This window comes from Actinia tenebrosa, unplaced genomic scaffold (assembly GCF_029948245.1).
Source record: "Actinia tenebrosa isolate PJP-AT-01 unplaced genomic scaffold, QUT_ActTen_1.0 PGA_scaffold7__59_contigs__length_16204524, whole genome shotgun sequence".
Lineage (NCBI taxonomy): Eukaryota > Metazoa > Cnidaria > Anthozoa > Actiniaria > Actiniidae > Actinia > Actinia tenebrosa.
In genome coordinates this window covers 7,657,292-7,681,341 of record NW_028292584.1, presented here as the reverse complement: position 1 = coordinate 7,681,341, position 24,050 = coordinate 7,657,292, and the positions used below count along the sequence as shown (strand labels likewise).

The 24,050-nt window shown below is 36.2% G+C and overlaps 4 protein-coding genes and 1 long non-coding RNA gene across 8 annotated transcripts in view; 3 read left to right on the top strand and 2 right to left on the bottom strand.

Annotated features, from left to right (window-relative positions):
- Window positions 1–361: 361 nt before the first annotated feature.
- Window positions 362–18,451, bottom strand: LOC116302739 (neural cell adhesion molecule 1). Of its 2 annotated transcripts, none has more exons than XM_089039753.1 (13): window positions 18,357–18,451; window positions 17,838–18,206; window positions 16,959–17,240; window positions 16,561–16,833; window positions 15,954–16,205; window positions 15,581–15,859; window positions 12,441–12,719; window positions 11,366–11,677; window positions 8,074–8,223; window positions 6,744–6,771; window positions 5,727–5,898; window positions 5,024–5,231; window positions 362–4,533 (listed from the first exon to the last, which is right to left on the bottom strand). In XM_089039753.1, the coding sequence occupies exons 1-12, from the start codon at window positions 18,424–18,426 to the stop codon at window positions 5,028–5,030; spliced, it is 2,670 nt and encodes an 889-aa protein (XP_088895879.1). In that variant the 5' UTR covers window positions 18,427–18,451; the 3' UTR covers window positions 362–4,533; window positions 5,024–5,027. The 2 variants fall into 2 exon arrangements, with proteins under 2 accessions (XP_088895879.1, XP_088895878.1); XM_089039752.1 differs by having other exon boundaries at window positions 5,036–5,231.
- Window positions 1,064–8,080, top strand: LOC148905451 (uncharacterized). The gene is made up of 4 exons (XR_016121660.1): window positions 1,064–1,197; window positions 2,404–2,484; window positions 3,418–3,507; window positions 7,864–8,080. It is a non-coding gene; the product is annotated as an uncharacterized LOC148905451 (long non-coding RNA).
- Window positions 18,452–18,564: 113 nt separating the features above from the next.
- LOC116302750 (uncharacterized) overlaps window positions 18,565–24,050 on the top strand; it is a 33,374-nt gene continuing 27,888 nt past the window's right edge. For both annotated transcript variants that reach the window (XM_031712125.2, XM_031712117.2), the window contains exons 1-2: window positions 18,565–18,681; window positions 18,764–19,126. In XM_031712125.2, coding sequence (XP_031567985.2) covers window positions 18,597–18,681; window positions 18,764–19,126 — 448 coding nt within the window. In that variant the 5' untranslated portion in view covers window positions 18,565–18,596. The remainder of the gene's footprint in view (window positions 18,682–18,763; window positions 19,127–24,050) is intronic.
- Window positions 19,164–21,736, top strand: LOC148905450 (uncharacterized). 2 transcript variants are annotated; one of them, XM_089039765.1, is made up of 3 exons: window positions 19,164–19,772; window positions 20,067–20,215; window positions 20,873–21,736. In XM_089039765.1, exons 1-3 carry the CDS (start codon window positions 19,681–19,683, stop codon window positions 21,037–21,039), a joined length of 408 nt encoding a protein of 135 aa, XP_088895891.1. In that variant the 5' UTR covers window positions 19,164–19,680; the 3' UTR covers window positions 21,040–21,736. The 2 variants fall into 2 exon arrangements, with proteins under 2 accessions (XP_088895891.1, XP_088895890.1); XM_089039764.1 differs by lacking the exon at window positions 20,873–21,736 and adding an exon at window positions 20,275–20,844 and having other exon boundaries at window positions 19,166–19,772.
- On the bottom strand, window positions 21,251–22,788 carry LOC148905449 (uncharacterized). Its single transcript, XM_089039760.1, has 3 exons — window positions 22,283–22,788; window positions 21,922–22,176; window positions 21,251–21,649 (listed from the first exon to the last, which is right to left on the bottom strand). Exons 1-3 carry the CDS (start codon window positions 22,573–22,575, stop codon window positions 21,493–21,495), a joined length of 705 nt encoding a protein of 234 aa, XP_088895886.1. The 5' UTR covers window positions 22,576–22,788; the 3' UTR covers window positions 21,251–21,492.

The following is a 24,050-nucleotide window of genomic DNA, read 5'->3' as shown; positions in this document are numbered from 1 at the left end:
ATATTAATTATTACTATTACTATTTTTTCTTTCGTTCATCCTATTCGCTTGCTTGCTATTATATTATACTTCTATTAATAATGACTTTTTTTCTACTAACAATTTTTTTATTTATAGTTTTCATCGTCTAGTTTGAGTTTGGGTACATGGATTCCTTGATTCGGGCACGGAATAGAGAAGCTAAGACCCTCCCAATTTTTTTGTCATCACGAGACACAAAACTATTAGACTCACAGAACTTGCCACTGTTGCAACCCCCGGTAAAAAAAAAAAAAAAAAAAAAAAAAAAAAAAAAAAAAAAAAAAAAAGCAGATGCATGGAACAAACAAAAGTTAGTACAAACAGACCATAGACTAATGAGTTCATTTATAACGCATTTATTTGTATTATATAAAAAGAAGGTAGAAAAATGTAGCATAAAAAGTTATTATGAAGATATGTGTTAAACAATGGTATCAAAATGGTATAGTCGTATAGGCTCAAAGGATTTTGGTTGGACTTACGGTCTTGGATATAAAACGTTGTTGCAAATGATCTCCTGTTTGTGCACGTAGAAATGCCATTTAGGACCGAATGTTAGGATGTATTTGCGCAATCAAATAATATTGTCTTGAATGTTCTTGGGCGATGGGAGGGAGGGAGGGACGGGGTGGGGGCGTCAACGTTTCAGTCCAAGTTCGTAGTCCATTTGCACTCGAGCGTGCAATGCATATGATATAGGCATTATGTTTACTAAGTGATTAAGAATAGTTCTAAGCTTGGCTATAATTTTTGATCGACTATGTATGATGTTACAAGGTGAACTTTCATGGTTTTCACAATACGTCATTTATCTAAACAAAGTCTAAAAGCAGGAAGTTACCTCTACTTATCGTCAGGGGAGGGGGTGGGTTGGGTATGGAGGGGCGTGTCAAATCGAATCAACGTGGAACAAGAGATCTTCTTTGTCAAACCACTCTCGTACCTTCAGCTTGACACTGGTCTATTCTGGAGGTTCAAAAACACTAATGTTCTCAGACCATATCTGAGGACATTGTGAACTATCTAATTGTCTAAAAAGACTGCAATACAATGAACAAGTCGGTCGAAACTTCGTGAAACTACAGGCTAGGTATACTAAAGAACACCTTGTAACATCAACACGGAACAGTCTTCATCCTACATGCTTCCGACGCTGTCGTGCATTTCTCACATGCGGTAAGTACACCTTTAATGTGGCCTAGTCGTGTTATATTTGACTTGGGACGTTTATATTTGAAAGCACACACATTTTTAGACATATACGCGTCCAATACAACTGGAGAAAACATCGTTTTTGAAGAAAACGCTTCGAGAAACCGAAAATTTCTGAAGCGCGCCATCCTCTTCTCAAAGTCGAATAAAAATGGTGGCATGGAACGTTTCTAGTTGAAAAATGTCGTCTAGATATGAAAGACGCTAAACTATAGATCATTTTATCATTTTATCAAAAGTTCCGATCTAAAGTAAGCCTAACACAACCACCACCTTTTGTTTTTCCGAGTATATACGTTTACACATTAAATACAGGACAAACTACCGACAAGCATGTAGGATGAACCTTTTTTGACCATTCTTCAATTCTTTGCGTGCTTCCTTTTGATAGTTAGCGAAGAAAACGTTGCGATATTGATTTATATGATCAAGAAAGCAGCGTCATCCATGTTTGTTAATGTCATTCAATATGGTGACGATGGCGTCTATCTATGCAAAGGACTCTTACAAAATTATTCTTATGCACTCTTCGTATGAAATAGTCGTAGCTCTAACGTAGGAGACTTATACATAAAGCTATGCTACATACACCTATTTCAAAACAGGTGGTCATCGCCAAAGGCGACATGCGATTGGCAAAAAGCAACAGGAATTAGGTCAGTCCAAAATCCAAGAATACCTGCGATGACTTGTGTTGCTGCTTCTTATTCTCGTTAAGAACATTGACCTTAGTCTTGAGTCTGATTCAACGTTCTTTGTATTCAACGAAACCATTCCATGACGGAATAAACTATCGCCTATAGACATTGGCGATGACAACGTTTTTTGAAATAGGTGTATACGCTGTATCAAATCTATGCAATTCCTATATGAAAAAATGTTACTTGTTCTCATAACGAACACGGTAAATAGTATGAAAAGGAGAAATGTATAAAATTTATATCAAAAATGTAGAAATTACTTCTTTTGGTGTATAATAATGACAATAGCGTTCAAAAGGTAAGAAGGATCCTCTTCCACGCTTTGCACACGATTTCTTATAAAATGAAATTTCCGGCTTGATGTCCCATAGACATCAACCATTTCTTTTGAGCACGCTTTGCAGTTTGCTTAATTTTAATTCAGACGGTCTCAAGAGGGGTTTAAATTCTTTCTTTTTTTCTTTTCTAGGAGAACGCTCTAAGAAGATCGTGTGCTAGTATATTGAGTAAAGTCATTCAAAGCTGTTTTGCAAGGTGGACAAAAAAGTTGGTAAGTTAGCGATTTCAATACTACGTGCTTGACTATGTTAGAGTGAGTATATTTAACCCGTGAAAAAATAGTTAGTACTCGACTCTAAACCCATTGTTTCATTTTGTCTTTTATTAACTAGTACTAACTAAATAGTCATTTTTCTTTCACGTGTTAAAAAAAATCAATCTAGTTCATTTATAAAGATGGGAAAACTAATGCAATTAAAACCGAAAAATCTTACCAACTTTTTAAAGCTGTTTTGTAATAGTCTTTTTGTATTTTATTTATTTTTTCGATATTATGATATTTTTTGTATTATATGATTTCTAACTTTCAGGATTGCTCTTTCTATAAAAAATATAACGAACTATAATAATATTGCAAAAATACGATTATTTTTTTGTATCATCAGAAAATAATATATAATTATAACAGCTCTCTATAATTCTATATATGAATTCTATAATATATTCAAAGCAATAATTTGTATAATAAATTTGTGCAAAAATAGTTGCAATGACTGTTGCAATGATAGTTGTTTGATTTCTTTCTTTGTACTCTTGGAAATTAATATCAGTGTTTAAATTTGTTGATAAAGTTGCAGTTTTTAAGCTATATATTCATATTTATTTTATCCTTACGTTGCAATAAATCTAAATTTATAATTCTTTATGCAGAAAAGACAAAAACAAAAACAAACAAAAGAAAAAAAAATTGTGCAAATAATAGATGCTCTTGATAATTCGTATATTAGCCATTCCAAGTTTGAGGAACAAAACTGGGTCGAGTTTACATGAAGTGCATTTTGGGGCCGTCTTAGGCTAATTTGTCCCCTAAAAAGCCTAGTGAAGTCAAAACAGTCACGACGTTTGGTTCTTTAACATGTATTTGTAAGAAAATGCAATGAGTCTATGAAAATCGTATTAGATTTGATACCTTTGATTTTTTCAGAGTCAACCCAGTGACTAGAAGAAGACCAAGAGGCTGGCTTCAATATATACACTACCAAACGAGGTGACAAGCCAGAAAGATGTTAATGAGGTGAGTGAAAAAAAAAAATATATATATATATACTGTCATGTGACTTTAATATTTGCGTTACCTAAATTCCGGCTTTCTACGAAACATGAATACGGCGTAAGAGAATGAATTAAAATAGTAGAAATTTGCACAATGAACATTACAGATATTAGGAAAATTTATATGATTAATTTTTCGAAACTATTCCTTAAATAAGCAAATGGAAACAAAGCTATTAGGGTCTATAACCCTTGTATGAATCAAGAAAGAAATCTAAGTGATGTTGATTTGAATCAAACACTATGACTATCTCCTCTTTTATTTATAAATAATTATAAAATATTAGAATTCTCAAGGAATTAAATTATACGAATAGTTAACCAAGCTAACGAAATAAGCAATTAAGTAAGAAAAAAAGAAGTTTTGTTCACATGGACCATGATAGATACTAAGTGGAAGAATCAGCGTGCACGCAATAATAGATAGATTATGGATTTGTCTATAACCCCTTTCTGAGCGATGTTGAGGATGATATCGTCAATTATCAAGACTGAGGCCATGTTATCTGCCGAAACCCATAGAGCGATTTTCGTATGAGTCGCAAACGTAGCTGTACTGAAGCTGACTGTATCTAACCGTAGAGGTAACTACGCGTTGTGATTGGATGAATTACTAATAGACAATAGGAAACTATTGCAATATTACGGCACAGTGTACGTGCTGTAAGTCAGTACCATATGTTTCCTACGCATAAGATAACCATTCTTATGGGAAGCCATTTCAATGTTACGGCATGTCGTACCGTGTACGTGTTGCAAATAAGTACCGTATGTTTCCCACTCAAACGAAAACCGCTCTACTGCTACTGTCAAAGTCTTGATTATTGACGATATCATGTTAAAATCAAAATTCACTAATCGTTTTTAATATACATTTTGTGCTTTAAAATATAAGATTCTACTATGCTTACGTAACGAAAGTGAATCGTATTTCAATCTACGTTAGGACCTTCCCATTATACTTGGAAAGTTTTATCTTCTGACAATCCTGCAAATAATGCATTAATTATGTCAAGTTCACACGCTATCAGGGATTGGCTGACTATTCTTGGCCAATCAAAGGTAATAGTCAGTAAAATGTGAGATAACATCGATTTTAAAAAACAGTAGCCAATGAATGAAGATCAAGGCGTTATCAAAGTTGGCGTAAACTAAAAGGAAAATGTCATTGCTATTAAGCCATGACACATTTTTGTTACGAAGGGGGGAGGTGGAGGGGGTACTCGAGTTCTCCTTTTACTGTGGAATCGAGATAAGTTAAAGAGAGGGGAGAAAAGAATGTATTGCTTTCCACGGTTTTTTTTTTTTTTGAGAGCACGCTGGGTCAAGTTGTTGGTATTTAACAAAACATTTCTCATTAGCATCCTTTGCTAATACCACCAACATGGCCGCCATGTCTTTGTCATTTCACACTTATGGTAAGTAATGCTAGTAAACTATCACTAGTCCAATGTGAACAAAACTTTATAGTTACACACCTCCTTACATACCCTGTATGTCAGTATACTTTTTACCGCGGCCTGGGAAGTTAGCGTATGTAGGTTCTGGCTCCTCTTGTTGCTGGAACTGGGTGATGTCAGCGTAATCGGTACTAGTGTAGGCTATTGGTCGAGGTGCTGCTGCTGATGATGATGAGCCAGCGGTGTTGAAGTCAGCAAGCTCGGCGTATATGATTTCTCCTGGACGCTAATGTGGCAAATGTATGGAAAATATCATTACTATCAAAGATTAAGTAAAGTAAGCTTTGCAAGTTCATTTCCAAGTGCAATATACCTTCTCTAAACGACAGAGTTAACAGTTTTAGTGGTTTATTCTGGGATGCCGAATAGACTGCTACAATATTCAACTGACTTTTTTTAGATTTACTTCCGGTTCTGAATTGTTTCCGGAACATCCCGGAACATAACTAGTTAATCACGTGATAAGGGGCTCATTTTCGTGGGTTCGAATCTAGGGCTTATTGATGGTTTTCACGTCGGCCATGTTAGAGGAATTTAACAAAAGAATTGTCAATGAATTCTTTTCTTAAATCCTCCAAAATGGCCGCCGTGTCTCTTGGGAATGGTTGAAAACCAACATCCGGCAGCCATTTTCGACCAATTTACGTATTTACAAAAACATTTTTTATAGCACTTATTTAATGAATATTAACAACGAAAAGTTGCTTAGCGCTATAAGTACCTTCTTCTTGCTCTTATCAACAACAGCGTAGTCGGGTATGTCGTTTTTCTTCTTCTTCTTGGACATGTCTACTGCTGCGTAGGTCGGTGCTCCATCGTCCTCACCGCCCAGACCAGCTGCTGCTGCTTGCTGGTTTGCCGAGTCAGGATCGACATCATTGTCATATGCAGCTCTGAAACATGAAAGAGTTGAATAGAATAAGAATAGATCGCCAGCAAAAACAAATTGCCAACCAAATTCACTAGATTTTCACTTTCGTTAACTACATTTATGAAACAGTAATGATGAAAAGGTAAATTATACACCGTGAAAAAGATGAAAAAAACTTACTGACGTTTCGGACGCTAGTCCTACGTCGAAGTAAATAAAGGACGAAGGACTAGCGTCCGAAACGTCAGTAAGTTTTTTTCATCTTTTTCACGGTGTACAATTTACCTTTTCATCATTACTGTTTCATTAGAAACACCCGTCCGACGCAGCTCACACTAGTTTTTAGCTAATAATCTTTCCTTACATTAATGACATGTATTGTATGCTCTTATATAAAGTATTTTCGTATATGGTACTCCATTATTTGTCATAGTAGCGCAAATACCTAATACGCACTGCAATGCCTACTTTGGTTTTAGCTTGGCATTGCTATTTCATTTTTGTTGGTTCTGCTGCACGCTGAACTCCCTCCCTCCCTCCCTCCCTCCCTCCCTCCTCCTTCCTTCCTTCCTTCCTTCCTTGCTTGCTTCTTTCTTTCTATTTTTCTCTATTATTGCTTTAATTTTATTCACTCGTTCGATCATTCATTTGTTCGTTCTCTCTCTCTCTCTCTCTCTTACTTATTCTTTTTCTTTCTTTCATTAAGTCATTCTCTCTTTTCTTCGTCTTTCCCTTCCTTCCATTCTTCAATCATTCCTTCCTTTCATACTCCCCCACCCCTCTCATTTATTATTTTCTTCTAACAATGACGTATTTTCCAAAGGGAGATTGAAGATACGCTGAAAGAAACCTGAAAAATTGGCTTACCTGTTACTTGGACTCTTTCTTCCAAAACCTGTCACACGAAATGTTAATTAGATTCTTTTTGTCTAATTATTGTAATACTTAACAGTTGACCGTTATGCCCAATCTAGATTTACGCCAAAAACGAATACTTTTTCTTTGTTGCAGTTTCAACTAATACATGCGTGCAGGACTTAAAAAATGAAGAAAAAAAGAGGACTTTCAAAACCTCTGCTAGGGTGTAGCCGTTTGACAACGCCAGCTTTAAATGTGGGGACAGCGATATCGAGTCCTCAAATGCTTGCAGGTTTTAGATACTACGGGTTCAACATCGTGTTGAGCTCATCGGCACTGATGAATTGGAGGGGGGTCCCTGAAAACTGTAACCATGGCCACGCAACCCGGTCCACCTCCAGGCACCATTCACACTGACCGAGTCAGTGGAGAATGATACTTACCTGATAAAACCAATCCCTGACGGGTGGGCGGGAGGAATAAAAAGCAGCAATTGAGCGCAACGTTTTGATCCGCGACGATCAACAAACGTAGCATGCCACGCGCCACGAAGCCCCTGAAGGCGTCCCCGCGGCAACCGAAGACCGCTGGTCAGCGTGCCTTGACTTTAACTTTGCCTAAATTTCCTTTAGCCCCATTTCTTGGCGACAAACAATGTATTCACCCTCGAAAGGAAAGGAACGTGTTGATGGGTTTTGGGCATACCAGTCGTTTTGTTGTTCTCTTCGTTTATAGAAAAAAAAAATGTCTTGCAGGAAAAATGAATTCTCGGCGAAAAAAAAAACGATAAATTGGAGAAACAAAGAGGAAAAAAATGGGTAAAAATATTTGGACAAAAAGAGGGCAGATGCTTTGCATTAACGACGTAAACGGGCGAACGGCTTTGCAAGACGTTGCCTGACTGCATAATAAAAATTTTTTTTTGAACTCTTGGGAAAATACGGTTCGGTGAGGCCCATAGTAGTAGCAATTTGGCGATCAAAATCAATTTTCTAAAAAACGCTCTGCAATCCTTTAAGCAAACACTGGTCAAACAGTGACATTTATCATCATCATCATCATCATCATCGTCATCATCATCATCATTCTTTTTCTCATTCTCATTGTTATTATTTTGTTGGTGTTGTAGGCAGCATGGAGACTCGTTGCTTGACAAAGACAATAGACCTTTCCACGTAGCGGCCATGTTGGCTGGCACGGAACAGGTCTTGGCCCCGTTAGCCCCGCATTCAAGCACTTCGGGATGACTTTACACAGGCTAAGAGCTTTACATTCTCATAGGAATAAACATGGCTGTTGCGTGATACAGTTCTATAACATGACATACCCGATCCCTTACCTTTGCTAAGCAGGCCTTTTTTCTTGATAATAATGATACCAAGAATGATTCCAACTAACAACATAAACAAGACTGCTCCTACTACACCAGGAATCACTGCAGCATTGGATTCTCCGTCAACATTAGTGGTGCGTTTGCCTTTGTTTGGATCTAAAATATAAAACGCGAAATCATGTCAGTCAATGCTTATTGGGAACAACTAAACAAAGCTATGAGGCTTTTAAGTGTGACGTCACTTGTTTGGAAAAACGACTTCCGGGTCCAATTTCTTGAAAAGCAGTTATGTAAATATTTTTCTCACCTTTTCTTTGCGACAGAACTTGTTGCCCATAGTTCTAATTGTTTCAAGGGGATGTTAAACCATTGAAAACATTCAAAACATTGAATGTTTTCAAAACAGCTTTATTTTAGCGCGCATTGTGGGCAGTTTATCCGAAATATGCTAACATGTATCCTAACTTTTTACTTTTTGGTCACATACGTTATTGCAATAAATAACTGTTAGCACTGTTTTCACTGACGCATGCTGTTTGGCAACAATCTCGACGGGGAAATCGGACAGTACGCTAATGTCAATCAGAGTATGTAAATAAAAACTTCTTTTTTTTGTTGACGGCAAAATCTTGGTTTCTCTGTTGCGACTGTTGTCTCCATAAGCGTATAGTAATGAAAACAGTGGTAAGGCAATGAGGCATCAATAGATTTAACAAGAAACGTTATGCGTTTATCACTGAAGTTGTTGTATTGGCACGCCCTAATCTTTCCATGTTCAGTTAATCCACCAAAATAAAAATAAATAAATAAATAAAATAAAAAAAGATAATATTTGTTTTACAACTGCGGGGAGTAGTTTGCCTTATCCATTGCATAGCATTGGAAGTTGCGTCCTTTACCCCCTCGGACTATCAGTGCCCTTATAACGGGTATTCAAAGATGTAGCTAAACAGAGCACAGAGGGGTCAAAAATGATGCGGAGATCCTAAGGATCAAACTGTAGATCTCTAGCTCGAAGGCCAGTGCGCTGGCCAACTGAGTTAAGACTGCTCCTGCACTGCCCTCTATTAAACTTGGAAAGAGAAGGAGTGGGAGGGAGGTCCGAGAAAAAATGCTAATACAGCCCTCATATTTCTAACAGAGGAGTATTCTGCTGCGCTTGCAAGCGAAAAATGTTCTGCACGAAAATTTCATTTTCACCATTCACTTTAATCTATATTCTGCTCCCTTTGGTGTGTCGTTAAATGATTTTCTACACTCAACAATCCAAGAAATGGCTAAACGGGCTTTTGATGTGTAATTGTGGCTGGAATGCTATCCATTTACGGGACTGACACCAGAGGTGGATATCTGATACATAACGAAGACTATTGCTTCAAAACCCTGTCTTATGGTAAGTTTTAGTTCTCTAGTTTGTTCATAACATATAAGAATGTAAATCGGTGGTTCTCATTCAATCGGTGGTTCTCATTCAGATAAATACAGCGCGAAAATATTACGATATTATGTGTGAAACCTTATTTTAGACTTAGTTGACGGTGAATTTCCCGCAATTAGAAAGAGTATCACAGTTCGGACATTAGAACTAGTTTTATCGTCCTTTCCTTCTTTGTTTTTTGTGGGTTTTATTAGCCTCAAAATCGGAGAAAATATTCCGATGCTTTCTTGAGATTATGACCACACTTTTGCTAGGCATAGTATCTGGTAAAATTCTTATTGAATTTAACACTCGACAAGCGTTGTTGAAAATTCAATACGCGTTTTTATTTCAAAGTAATCCGTGGCATATTTTCGGGAATATTTCCTGCTAATGTTATTGTAAATATGTTATTGTGAGAAATCTAGGAAGAATATCACACAAGTATTTCTATCATGCTGAGCCTCACTAATGCTATTATCGTCCTGTCATATTGAATTAGCTGGCAAAATCGGACAAGACATTATTAAACCTGTTTGTATTTAGCAGTTTTTTTGTCACATTGTTACATGTGATGTATTAGAAGTGATAATTAATATATTAACTTCGTTAAGTTAATTTAACTATTTTAAATATCATATGAGCAGACAAAATTAGTTATTCACAGCTACAGTAAAAACCGCCATATAAGAACCTAAAAATTAAGAACATGCTAGGCTAAGATTAGCCATTTTAAGTACCATTTTATTAGAACCTTTCAGAAAGCGTATTTATATGAGAAATTGTAAATGTTGAGGCTAACCGTAAAAAAAGGAGGTTCTTATACAGGTTTTTACTGTACTACACTAATATTGGCCCCTGATATGCTGCTTCCCCAGTCATGCAAACACATATATTCAAGGAAGAGAACAAAGCTGTCTATTTGTTCATAGGTTGCTATGGCCAAGATTCCTCCTTGGTTACCATGAGAATGGCTTTCAGACAATGAAACTTTCTGCCTCCTGCTGCTAAAACATAACAGCATTGACTTATCTGGTGGTGCAACAATAATTGCAGTTTGTCTTTTTTTCTGGTACTGGTTGGTGTAAACCACAATAGCCCAATGACAGTGTCCTACATTTGACTTGATCTTTTCCAAATACTTTGGGCAATACAGCACTCTTCTTTTATCCCTCAAAACTAGTTCTTCCTCCTCAATGTTTCTTGATATATCCACAAATAAATTAGATAGTATACCAGCACATTTTACTTTAAGGATTCTGAGATGGTTGGTTGTGAAGTTAGGATGTTTATATTTAGTTGGAGTTCCTTGAAGTGTTTTTGTGTGTGTTTAGCTTGAAATGTGGATTTTGCCTTTTTACGTAGCTGTCCAGTGGTATCATGGCAATTTGGTTTTTGAGCGAATGATACTATGGGCGTTCTCCACAGGATACTCCAGGATTTGTCTTTGACAATGTCCCGTATAAGTAGCCAGCCACCATAAACAATTTCATTCGATTAACAGAAATGACTTTTCCTCATATTACACATTTCATTTTCGTATTTTCACGTTATGAGTAACACCATAAAAGTGTTAGAAATACAAACGAAACGATAGCGCGACACATGTTCGAATTCGAATTTTGCCGCCACGCTTTAGAGAGAGAGGACTTTCCCTGAGGCGAGCCAGCAATAATGAATTCACGGTCAGCGTCGACGCGCATGGTCGCGCAGAATACTCCCCTGTTCAAATTTCTCAGAGGATCTGTTCCATAACCACCGCATGCTCAGTGTGGTACGCTGCTAAATTACGACACCCGTGTTTTCCAATACAATTTACATTCTTAAGAACCCAAAAGATTATCATTTATTATAATTTTTAATTTATATATTTTTTCTTACCACTTTCTTTCTTAGGCATTGTTATACTCTTAACCATTGTGTCATCATATTCACTTTCTCCAAGTGTGTTCCAAGCAGTGACTACAAATTTGTATATCTTTCCATACTCCATGTTCTTTGTTACTGTATATTCCAGTACTGCTGGGTCCACATCATCCATTTTAGCAAACTCACCCGAGGTGTTTTCCTTCATGTAAATTGTATACTTGTTTATTTTTTTTCCATTACTGTCAGGTGTCTTCCATGTCAGTCTAACCGACAATTCAGCAGCTTTGACCAGAGTTACTGTTAGTCCAGGGACAGCTGGTTTACCTAGATCAAAATCAAGCGTTAACTCTTTGTGAGTAAATAATAATAATAATAATAATGATAATAATAATAATAATAATATTAATAATAATAATAATAATAATAATGATAATAGTGCAAATAATATACCCCTAAAATTGTGAGAATGAAATAGGAGATAGTTAGCGCTTAATTAGACAATCAATACGCAAATGAATAGACACGAAAATGCGAACATGTCAAATTATACGAAGGAAAAGCATGTACAGCAAAATATTGTTTCAGTTTTTGTAAGTGTGTTTAAAAATATTTAAAAATGCGCCCGCTTGAGTAGCACATGATGCACTAGTTTACCCATCACGACTCGCCTATTTTAACTAATTAGACTTAGGCAACCAAAGGTTAGTAAATAGTTAGCTAGCTATCTATTTCACGGGTATATTATTTGCACTCTAATAATATCTAATGATATTGATAATAATAATAATAATAATAATAATAAAAATAATAATAATAATAAAAATAATAATAATAATAAAAATAATAATAATAATAAAAATAATAATAATAAAAAAAAAATAATAATAATAATAATAATAATAATAATAATAAGACAGTAACCTACTTTGTGGACATTCATTTTCAGTTGTTTATTTGAGTTTTTGTTTAGTATAGTTTGTTTGTTTTCAGTTTGCCTTTTTTATTTTAACTTATATTCCTTTACAATGAAATTATAAACAAAGCAAGAGAGTAAAACCCCTATCATTTAAATCTATCCTTATTGTACCTAGTTTCTTGGTTGTTACAATCTTTATGCATGGTCTTCCATAACCAGCAATATTTTTTGCAAACACCTCCACTTGGTAATTGGTATTTTTCTTAAGGCCAGAAAACTTTACATTAGTATCTGAATCAGAAGTGTCCTTTTTCTCAGTCGTATTAATTTGTACTTTGTAACCAGTAACAGGACTTCCACCATCATAAGAAGGCTTGTTCCATCTGACAGTTATGGAGGATGCTTCAATATCTCCTTCCGTCATTGCAAAGCTAGAGCAGTTGGGTGGAACTAAAATGGGAAGAAACTCATAGAAGTTCTTATAAAAAAGATCTTATAAATTTAAAAAATTCATTTATTCAAAGTTAGCCTAGTGTTTCAGGATCGAAACAGTAAAGATAGCCAAACTTTCAAAACAAAACACTGTGAATTAATTATTATTTAATGAATAATTACTGATCTTATCAAAATCCATTGTTTTCAGTCTGCATTATCCCAATGAATGCATAGAGGAAAATCAGACATATTTAGTGTGCTTGAAAAACAGGAGCGGTGTATGATAAACAAGCTAGAAAGAAAACAATTGGATTTTGATAAGAACAATAATTATACTAGATAATCACTTCAGCACGCAGCATTCGTAGGTCGGGCTACGCCATCAGCTGCCTGCATTATACCTACCAATACTGTGTGCCTCAGTAATTATCTATTAATTATTTGCTGAGAGAGAAGTGATTATCGGTGGAATATTGATTGAGCCCCAAGTCTTTGAGCGGCGAGGTATATATCACCATAGTCACTAAGCCCTGGGGGAGAGTACTCTTGTCCATTTAAGCTAGTGATGTGCCGCTGAGCCCACTGAATCCTGATCCTGATTCAGAGTGCAAACGCTGAAATTCATACCCTGTTCCAGAGCAAGATCAGTGAAAACCATACCCTGTTCCGGTAGTGCGAAAATAGATACCCTGTTCCAGAGAGGAGAGAGCGTGATTTCATATACCCTGTCCCAGAGAGGAAGGAGCGTGATTTTATATACCCTGTCAAGGTTCCCAGAGAAGCTTGATTTTATATACCCTGTTCCAGAGTAGTATAGCTGAAAACCACACCCTGTTTGGTGGCACGTACCCGTATCGCAAATATAGGGAGTACGGCAATAATTGTTTTAGTATGAAAACACTGTGAATTGTTATTATTTAACAATGATTCGCTGGAGGTGAAGTGATTATCGCGGTGGGACATTGACAGAGCCTCGAGTCTTAATTTGAGCGGAAAGGTAATAAACATCACCATAATCAGAAGATATAACTAGCTAAAAACTAGTGTGAGCTACGTCGATGTTTCTAATGAAACAGCAATGATAAAAAGGTAAATTATACACAGTGAAAAGATGAAAAAACTGTTGTTTCGGACGCTAGTCCTTCGTCGGAGTAAAAGAGAAAGAGGTGGTAGAAAGGAGCGTATATATGATAGAATAAGACAAGCGGAAATCATTGAAAATGCTAAGAGCGTGATTAGCATCCTTAATATAAGTAGGTAAAGACTGAACAATAGGCAGCATGAGAGAATCTAGATAGCTAGAGATGAGTTCGGCAGGACAACTACAAGCAGAAACAATAGGAAGACCAGGATTGTTAGCTTTGTGAATCTTAGGAAGAAAATAGATGTGAGAAGAACAAGGAGTAATAACAAAGAGGTTTTTAGCAGTGGAAGGTAAAGAGCCATCAGAAATGAAAGAGTTAACAGTGTCTTTAACTAATTTTTGATTATCAGGGGTACGATCAAGCCTTACTCAGAGAGTTGACGTAAAGCCTCCTGTTTGTACAGGTCAGAGCCCCAGACAACAAATGCACCGCCTTTATCAGCGGGCTTAATAACAATGTCAAAACGATTGCGTAATTGACGTAAAGCCAACCACTCGTCCTTAGAAAGATTAGAGTAACTGAGCTAGTTTACGGCTAAGATTGAGATTAGAAATATCACGGCGACAGTTACTGACAAAAAGATCAAGAGAAGAAAATTGTCCCTCTAACTGTGAATGTGATGTCTTTGAGCGCCTGTGTCCTCATTATAAGTCTAACGGGGTCCCTCCTGAGGGACAATTTTCTTCTCTTGATCTTTCTGTCAATAAGTGTCGCCATGATAGAGCAAAGTCACTTGAACTGTGAAATAGAATCAACTAGCTTTTAAAAAAATAGTCCCTTTCAGTTGCTATTTAGAGACTAGTTCATCGACTGAACCAGAACAAATCATATGGCACAAAAAGGAATACACAAGAGACCATCAAAAACAAATAGGTTTTTTTTTATCCATCTGTGCATGTGCATCGAATTTTTAGCCTTCCCACCATGTCCCCATGACAAACAGTATTCACGATTGTTATTCCTGAAAGTGTCCTGAAAGTGAGTTGCTTGCGTACGAATAGCAAATACCCATAGCCACGTACGCATTAAGCCACTCGTTTTTTATAAGCAAACTTCTTAGAGTACTTGTTTATTTGATGGTCTCTTGAGTATTCTTTTTTTGCGTCATAAACTGGTCTGGTTCAGTGATAACAACTTTTTTAAAGTCTCTAAATATAGCGACTGTGTGTTAGTAACTAGTTTGATTTTATTTCACAGTTCAAGTGCCTTCGCTCTATTTCTAATCTCAATCTTAACCGTAAACTCAGTCACCATAATCAATAAGCCAGAGGGGGAATCATTGTTTTAGTATAATTTTAGACTTGAATATCAGAGAAAAGATGAAATCAGGATTTCAAAAAAAGTTTTAGTTTTAATTCCGATCTATTTTCTCTAACTCTATTTTCAAGTCTAAAATTATACTAAAATGTTTATTGAGAAACATGAATATGATACACAAAGCTGAGCCTTACAGTCTTGACAAATGTAGGAAGGAATCGAAAATAGCTTTTAACAGCATGCTTTCTAGCAAATAAAGAAGTCATTATTATGTTGTTTTTCTAATATGCAAAATAGTGAATGGAAATTGAAACAGAAGAGAAAGATCAAAAGAAATAAGATGAATAACCCTAATAATAATAGCATGAAGAGCAACACGAGAGATGACAACAATAGGTTAAATTGTTGTGAGTGACATAAAATATAAGTAATAAGAATAAATCTTATGGAGCAGCAAAATAAAATAAAACTTACACAGTTGAGTAACATCGATAGCGTGTTCATCACTTCCCAGGATGTTTGTTGCTCGACACTTGTACTGTCCATAGTCCCCTTGGTCAGCTGTTGTCAGTACTGTTACCTCACTACCCTCGGGTACAATGTTCACACCTGTAGTGATCTGCTGATTTGTTGGTTTGTACCATGATATCCGTGGTGCAGGTAAACCAGTTGCAAAACATCTCAGATGAATACTGTTATTATTCCATGATTTGAAAGTTAGAGAAGATTTTGATAAATCTATTGCTGGTTTGTCTGAAGAGAATCAATAATTGACAAAAGGTTAGTAATTTCCTAATCTTATGAATGGAAAGCAGTCAGTCAAAGTTAAGTATTATATGTTACTTACACTGAACAGTAACTTGTATTCTGGCCACTGCTTCTCTTCCTATCCCATTACTAGCTGTACACGTGTATGTCCCTGCCTGTGATCTGCTGACTGACGAGATGTTGTAGACATTCCCTGTGTGGACAGACCCTGTTGGTGTCTTCCATTTGATGGTTGGTGGTGGGTTTCCATCTGCATTACATTTCATACTCAGGGAGTCAGTGTTATTCACAGTTTGGTTTAATAGACTGTCCAATATGATTGTGGGCTGGTCTGGATACACAAATAAGCATAACTTATGAACTTCACATATAAGTGCCTTTGCTGGCTGATTGTAAAAAATAAAACCATTAAAGGCTTGTGATTTGCTTTTGATTGCATGCTCTATATTAAGATACAACAGAATCAGACTCAAAAGATTCTATTTCAATTTTGCTTAAGTTATTTTTCGAAAGGAGGAAAACAAGGCAGGTCCAGGGTTTCATCTCATGACCATACGTGCAATGAGAGACTACACAACAGATGAACACCCTTGCATTCCAGGTTTTTCCAAAAATTGATTTCAAATGGTTTACATCATAATTTATAATTTATTAAAAAGTATATCATTGGCGTTCAAGATACTCACATTCAACTGTCACAGTGGCAGTTGCATTGTCAATGTGTTCCCTTCTGTCATAGGTGTTCTTTGCTGTACATATGTACTTGCCAGCATCTGTTTTGATAGCATCAGGTATTGCAAGTGTTCCCCCAGCTACTGTGTGACCAGCTTTGATGACACCATCAGCCTTCGTCCATGATATGGATGGTGGTGGATAACCATCTGCTGTACAGCTGAGTGAGATCACATTATCTTGTACAACTGTAAGACTAGGAGGAGCAATGGTAGTACTGGGAGGATCTACAGATAATGACGAAAATAACAAGTGGATGACCAAAACAATTAGCTAAGTTATAAATAATTAAAGAGTTTTGTAAAACCACTACATATTTTTTATGATAACTATTATTAGCCTTAGTACTTACACAGTACTACCACCTGTATCATTGTAGAAAATGGGTCACTGTTTGGGTTGTTACTTGCCACACATTTGTATTGGGTTCCATTATGACTTTTTTGCACATTTGTTTTGGTCAATGTAACAGTCCCTGTTACTGATGCACTTGTTATCTCTTTGCCATCACTTGTAAACCATTGTACTGTAGGTGTTGGAGGTCCAATGGCTGTGCAATCTATTACCAGGTTTCTGCCTTCAATAGCTTTGACAAGGTATGGTGAAGTTGGGAAATGTGGAAAAGATGGAATAGCTGCAGGAAGATTATTTTTTGTCAAAATTAAATCAAAATTAAGTCACTAGGATATCCACTAGGATACTTTCCTATCCTGGGGTAACATCCCAGCCTGTAACAGAATTTTGGTGTGACGTGCCATTTTAATCGAATTACAGTAGAAGCGAATTATCGGCCCTTAACCAGGGTTCGGCCGGGTTCTAGTGTACCACCTTGTCATTTTTCGTACCATTCAATATCGTTAACCCTCAATATTGATGCAAAGGACGTAAAACTTCGTTTAGACCCAAACAAAAACACAAAACACAAGTAGAAATATTTGTTTGTATGATTTTTGAATTTTATTTTTACCGTATTTGTACGATGTCAGTCACATCCATTCATAGTCAAGCAGCACTAAAAAAGAGCTTGGACTAACTGTGGTGTCATTCGTTAAATAGTATCGACGTAGATCTTATTCCAATTCCAGTTAATTAATTCCTGACTATAATTCTATCAAAATTCAAAATAATTGTCACTAATTAAGAACGCAGAGAATGGTCATGATTGTGCTTTACTCTATTATTCAATTCTGTTCTGTTTCTTCTCTAGCGTAAAACCAATCAGGAAACATACCTGCAACAGTTAGACTTGTATTGTATTTAGATGTTCCACTCTGCTCTTGTTTTCGTATTCCTGCAACATACGTATTCGTATCTTGGACAGTCAGGTTTGTTATCTTGAACCAAGCATGTCCTGCATTCAAATTACCAACCCAGCTCACTCTTCCTTTATACCTTACGGCAGTGGTGTCTAGATCAGGTCGAAACACTGGACCATTTGTCCTAGTGCTTATGTATATAAACTCTGGTTTGATATCTCCATTGCTATCGAGCAAACCCCATGCCACTGATAAGATACTGCCATTCGTATTATTCCACATGAAGACCACATCTTGCCTGTTATTTCGTAGGAGATTGGATGGTGTTCTTACATCACTAAAAACTAATGAGACATGACAAACACACAAAATAAATGAGAGTAAATTTTCCCGTGGACTATGAGTAAGATTAATTTAAGCTTACTAGTTTATTTTCTTTATTTTATTCTTTTTTCTTCTTCTTCTTCTTTTTTATATGATTAACGAATTCTTACCTGCTACTAATGGACCGAAGAAAATAAGATAAAAACAGGCCGACAAAAGCTTCAACATAACGTTTAACATCTCCAACTGCCTTCTCGGGTTTGAAGCAGAATGAATCTTTCCGTTCCACAATAATCGGAGGTACTAATATCTCAATGCTCTCCTGTATGACATAATAAGGTTCTTAAGGGTATCCCAGAATATCCACCTATTGGATCACGGCCCAAAGGGCGATATACCTTGACCGCGTAATGGGCGAAAGTATGATTCCCTCAGGATTTTTGGCTTTTATGCTTTTATACTTTGCCTTTTCATCGCATTTTCTTTCATCTTATGGTAAGAACACATCTTCTTGTCTTAGAATAAGTTTTTATTATTAGTTTGGTCAAAATCTTACTTGCGAGCTTGTATCCTGTAGGCGCTACAAATTTCACGCGATCCCCAAACAAAACTGTGGTTGTAACTTCTCCAAAACCCATAAAACTTGAATGGAACTATACGGTTGATAATAAAGACGATTTCAAGGACAACTCACCAGTATGGGAATATAAAAGCTCAAGTGGAATTTGGCAAGAAATTGCGAGTGAGGATGGTCTTGATGGATGGAAATGGAAAATCAGCAGTGAATGTCCAAACACATTACGACCGCGAGTGAGTAAAGAGTCAGTAGCTACGTTGGTAATAATAAATACCACCCGAAAAGACAGTGGACATTATAGATGCACTCTAAAATTATTAAGCAGCGAAGACATCCCTAGTGAAGTTGAAGTCATTGTAAATGGTAAGATCCCAATATAAGCTTACTATACTTTATAGCCTTTATATTAAAGTGTATATCAGGTCTAGAATTTTTTTACGGTTTTGGCATCTCTAGATGATATGAATAAATATTCCAAAAAAAATTTTTCGATTTCGAATTTTTTTCACCTCGAAATCAGCCTTCAAAGTTAGATTTCTGGCGACGCCCAGTCGTGTTGGCCGTGTTTTGGGAGACGCTAATGGACTGGCACTAGTTTTTCTGTGACGTAAATTCGGTGACACAGTTTAGATCGGCCTTTCGAAGTATTGTAAATATGCCTAGTAGGTGCGTGGTTGGAGGGTGTTCAAATATAACGAAGAAAGGCATAAAACTTCATACGATCCCTTATTTTAATGATGACCGACCAATAGCAAAGGCTAGAAGGAAAAGATGGGTCGATTTTGTGTTGAAAAGACGAGCAAAATGGACGCCTACGGCGACTTCGGCAATATGCTCGGAGCACTTTTCTCCAGAGGACTACAGTCAGCGTTACTCTTTCGGAGAAGACGACAGAAAGCTGGCACACTTAGTAAGGGATGAGACCGGAATTGTGTCATACCCAAAACTTTACCCAGTTCCATCGACTAGTTCAGCTGAAGCCAACAATTCTCAAAGAAATCGCCGAAAGGTAAGTCGTCGATTGATAATAAAAAAATGTCACACATATTGGACTATATGCCCCAACTGTAGCACTATCGTTTGTTTACTATATAGATTTTTCTAATATTATAATCATAGTATTATTCTCATATAAAAGCTATCAAGAAATAAGACATAAATGCATGACTAAATATTTGCATTCTTGCAAAAACTTGAATTGCAATATGCAAAATAAAGAAACAAATGAAATCAAACTAAGATATTCGAATAATAAGAATAATAATTTGTTATAATCATTCTCTTTGTTTTCTTTCCTTCCAAGACAAATACTTGCTGTAAGCCACTTCAACTACAATATCATTAGAGAGACAAAAAAGAAGCCAGATGGATCAGACCAAGTGAGATTTATTTATCCGAAGTTTAAAAATGGGGAGGCTACTGTAAGAGATGTGAGAATAAAACCAGATTATGGTAAGAATTATGGGCAAAAAATACTTGTATACATGTTATTGTTTATCTTTTATCAATAGGGTATGTGGAAGAGATATACATCACTTTTCTCGAAGCATTGCAGAAAGAAGACATGTTAAGAGAGGCACAGAAAGAATTAAAAGAAATGACCCCACCATCAATGAACACGATGCTGGTAAAAGAAAGTAAAACTGTGGCTTTGGAAAAAAAGGAAAAAAGAAAGAGTATGGTTGTAGACAATGTACCACCCACAACACCATGCGAGTAGGATGTTATTTCCCATTGATGTTTCTAAGTTTGAAGAGTGCCATCATCATACCTGTGAAATTTGCTTAGCTGAATAGCACTGAATAGTGCTAACCAAACAAAAGAAAACAAATGAATTTGTGCTAATTATTACTACTATTTAGATTTTGTACTATTTCACTGGTTATACTGACTGCACTCTGTTTCAGTGTTCAAATATCACCAAGTCCTTATTCAGTGCTTTCACTATAGATCTTTCTTCATAATTAGACTGTTGTGTCTAAGTCATGAAGGTTTATTTCTAATATGTTGAATAATCTAACAGTCATAACATAATAGAAGTATAATATAAACTAACAATTTTGTCATCAACTATTCACTTCATGCTAATTTGTGCATTACTTTTATCAGTATCACAGGTACTTGAACAAGAAGCCAAAGCTGCCGAAATTAAGAAAACAAAGAAGATTGGAGAAGGCAGGATAGAGAAATCAATCCCTCATTGCACTCATTGCAAGAATCCCATGAAAGGACACAAGAATGTGAAAGACTGCCCTAAAAACCAGAAAAGCAGTTAATACTCTCTTGCTTTTAGAGTGAAGTTACTAAACCCGTGAAATAGAAATTACTTGTTAAGGTGTAATAGTCAAATAGACACAAAAGAAAACAATGGCATTAGAGTCTCAGTGCTAAGGTGTATTAGTCTACTATCCATTTCACTGGTTTAGTGACTTCACTCTTATATTAATATGTAGAAATGTATCATTTTGTAATACTTTTTACAATTAATTATTTTATAATTTTTTATTATAGTTGTAAGTGCAATACAAAGTGACAAATACAAAACAACCCTCATAAAGGCAATTTGAGTCATTTCTATTAGACCCATGATACAAAGTTGTATAATTAGTGAGGAGAGTCGAAGTAAAACAAAAGAAAACAGTGAATATCTACTACTATGTAGTGCAATTTTTTTCATGCTTCGAGTAAAATCACTCTAATGCAATGTTCTGTTTATAATATAATATGTATCACTCGTTATCTTCGTATCCACAAAAATCGGTGCTAGGAAACTGTTTTCTTATCGAGTGGTATGCACAAGCAGGCAGTGGGATTCTCTTGGATCCTCCTCCTTGATAACCATGAACCAATTGGGTGAATTCCCTGTAAGCTGTTGCACGGAGAAGCCTAAAATATGAAATGATAATTTGTTAGTATATAAACTTATCAAACAAACAAGAATATATTCTTGAAATAAACAACTGTCAGTTACAATTGCTATTTACATCATTATCATGGAAATAAGTAATACTTTAAAACGGCATGGTATGACTTGTAAAGCACGTGAACAGTAAAAGATATAAGAAAATAAGGAAGAAAACATTAGTCATAGTTATCTTACTTGTTCTGGGCCCATGTAATTAAAACTAAGCTTAGAAGAAAAAAAAGGATTTACTCACTCTTCTTCACTGCCAGTTTGTCTATACTTATATCCGTCGATAGTGCGGTACTTGGCACATGATGAACGTAGGGACCAGCGATTTAAACAAACAGGCTCAAACCCTGGATGTAAGGTCACACAAATGGGAGGTACTTCCAATTCTTCGAGCACTTCGGAAGACTTCAGTGACTCGAGACAACCCTCTATTTCGTGACAGCAATTACACTCTTGAGGTTTTTGAAGTAAGTCTTTCTTGCAATGACCGCATCTACACCTAAAAGAGGAAACGTTTAGATTTGCGAGTTAGTAAAAAAATCAAAACGAAACTAAATATTTTGCAAAAAGAGTGAGCTTGTAGCTAGATCTTGATAGTTACGTACCAAGCGCTATTCGGCGTGACGCCATCAAATCTTTCTTGAAGCTTTTCATTTCTCTTCTCGATCTTTGAAATTTCTTCGTTATATTCACTGAGCCAGTCCGCATCAGCAAGTGGTTCTGAAGAATATGGTCCTACCAATTCGTGAGATTCAGACCTGGGGTAGCTATCATCTGACTCGTGTGTTTCAGCATGTTGATGGCATTCGTCCTCTATTTCTCCATCCTCTTCCTCTGAATATATACTTGAAATCTCGCTTTCAGAGCTGCAATCACTCCCGTAATGGTTCGTAGCCATCTTGTGAAATTATATATTGAAATTTATGTTTTTTGAAGGAATGAAAGTCACTAACGGGTCAATGTTTACAATACTTTGTCTACTCGTATCCTTGACAATCGCTTTTCTCGGTTCTCGAATTTACGTCACTAGTTACCAGTCTCCTAAAACACGGCCAACACGACTGGGCGTCGCCAGAAATCTAACTTTGAAGGCTGATTTCGAGGTGAAAAAAATTCGAAATCGAAAAATTCTTTTTGGAATATTTATTTATATCATCTAGAGATGCCAAAACCGTAAAAAAATTCTAGACCTGATATACACTTTAAGTAGCCTGCTAGCATGACATAAGCTTATAATTTTTTTTTTCCTGGAAATATGATTTTATTATGAAATTTTTAACATTGCTAACAGTACAATTGCAAAGTTTCGAAAATATTGCCCTTAAAAATATGAAAATATGAATTGTAACTGGTGGATACGCGAAGTGTGGAAACGAGTTATTGTGGTCTGTATATGCAAATATGTCACTCACTCACTAAGAAGTTAGTGCAGTTTTCGTATGACTGTGAAAAGTTCACGGCACGAACACGGTGGTGACACAGCAAGGGATATGCCAGACAAATCACAATGCACGAGAATTTACTCTCCATCCAATAAAATACTCGAAACATGGCATAAACACAATCCGGACACGGTCACGCCAAGATCACGGCACTTTTAGACCAATCATATTGTATGTGAAAAAAATCAGCCAATTAAAATTCCAGAAAGTATCACGGTCACAGCACTTCACGCTTACGGCACTAAGCTTTTCACAATCATTCGAAAACTGCACTAGCAGATTGATAATTACAGTTCACGACTTGGTTCCGACTTAATTGGGTCGGATCAGAATATTTGAATTTTATTTGAATTATTATATTGAAATATTTGCGAATATTTGATTTGATAGCCTAAGTACCTTTCTCAAGACACAAGATAAATAGCTAAAAACTAGTGTGAGCTGCATCTGTGTTTCTAATGAAACAGTAATGGTAAAAAGGTAAATTATACACTGTGAAAAGATGAAACAGTTGGGCCGACGGAGGACTATCCGCAACGTCCGTAACTTTTTTTCATCACGGTGTAGAATTTAACTTTTTATCATTACTGTTTCTCAAGACACGCTCGTGCCCTTTTTACCTGTGAACCAATTATATTACTAACAAAAAACAGTGAAAAGTCCAAAACTGATCCTAAAGTGCTGCAGTCATTTTGATTTTCAAATCCCAGTCTTTTCAGAACAAATAAAAAATAATCGTCTAATTGAAAATTGCTTAAATGCAAACCGAAATTGCTAACATACCGTGCAATCATATCATCTACATACATATTCAGGTTTTTTACCAACTTGTAGGTCAAAAAATTAGTGGGAAAAAAATTCATTTCAGTAGAACAATGAAACTAGACCCTAGTGGCAGGATAAACCGGATTACCTGGGGTCCTTGCAAGTA

Coding starts and splice junctions, on each gene's coding strand:
- LOC116302739 (XM_089039752.1), bottom strand. CDS start 18,426: ATGTTAAACGTTATGTTGAAGCTTTTGTCGGCCTGTTTTTATCTTATT. Junction 11,678..12,440: donor TGTAACAACCAAGAAACTAG/GTACAATAAGGA, acceptor ATTTTGATCTAG/GTAAACCAGCTGTCCCTGGA. Junction 5,899..6,743: donor AGAAAGAGTCCAAGTAACAG/GTAAGCCAATTT, acceptor TTCATGTTTCAG/AGCTGCATATGACAATGATG.
- LOC148905450 (XM_089039764.1), top strand. CDS start 19,681: ATGAGACCGGAATTGTGTCATACCCAAAACTTTACCCAGTTCCATCGA. Junction 19,773..20,066: donor CTCAAAGAAATCGCCGAAAG/GTAAGTCGTCGA, acceptor TTTCCTTCCAAG/ACAAATACTTGCTGTAAGCC. Junction 20,216..20,274: donor GAGAATAAAACCAGATTATG/GTAAGAATTATG, acceptor TTTTATCAATAG/GGTATGTGGAAGAGATATAC.
- LOC148905449 (XM_089039760.1), bottom strand. CDS start 22,575: ATGGCTACGAACCATTACGGGAGTGATTGCAGCTCTGAAAGCGAGATT. Junction 22,177..22,282: donor GTCACGCCGAATAGCGCTTG/GTACGTAACTAT, acceptor TTCCTCTTTTAG/GTGTAGATGCGGTCATTGCA. Junction 21,650..21,921: donor CAAACTGGCAGTGAAGAAGA/GTGAGTAAATCC, acceptor TTCATATTTTAG/GCTTCTCCGTGCAACAGCTT.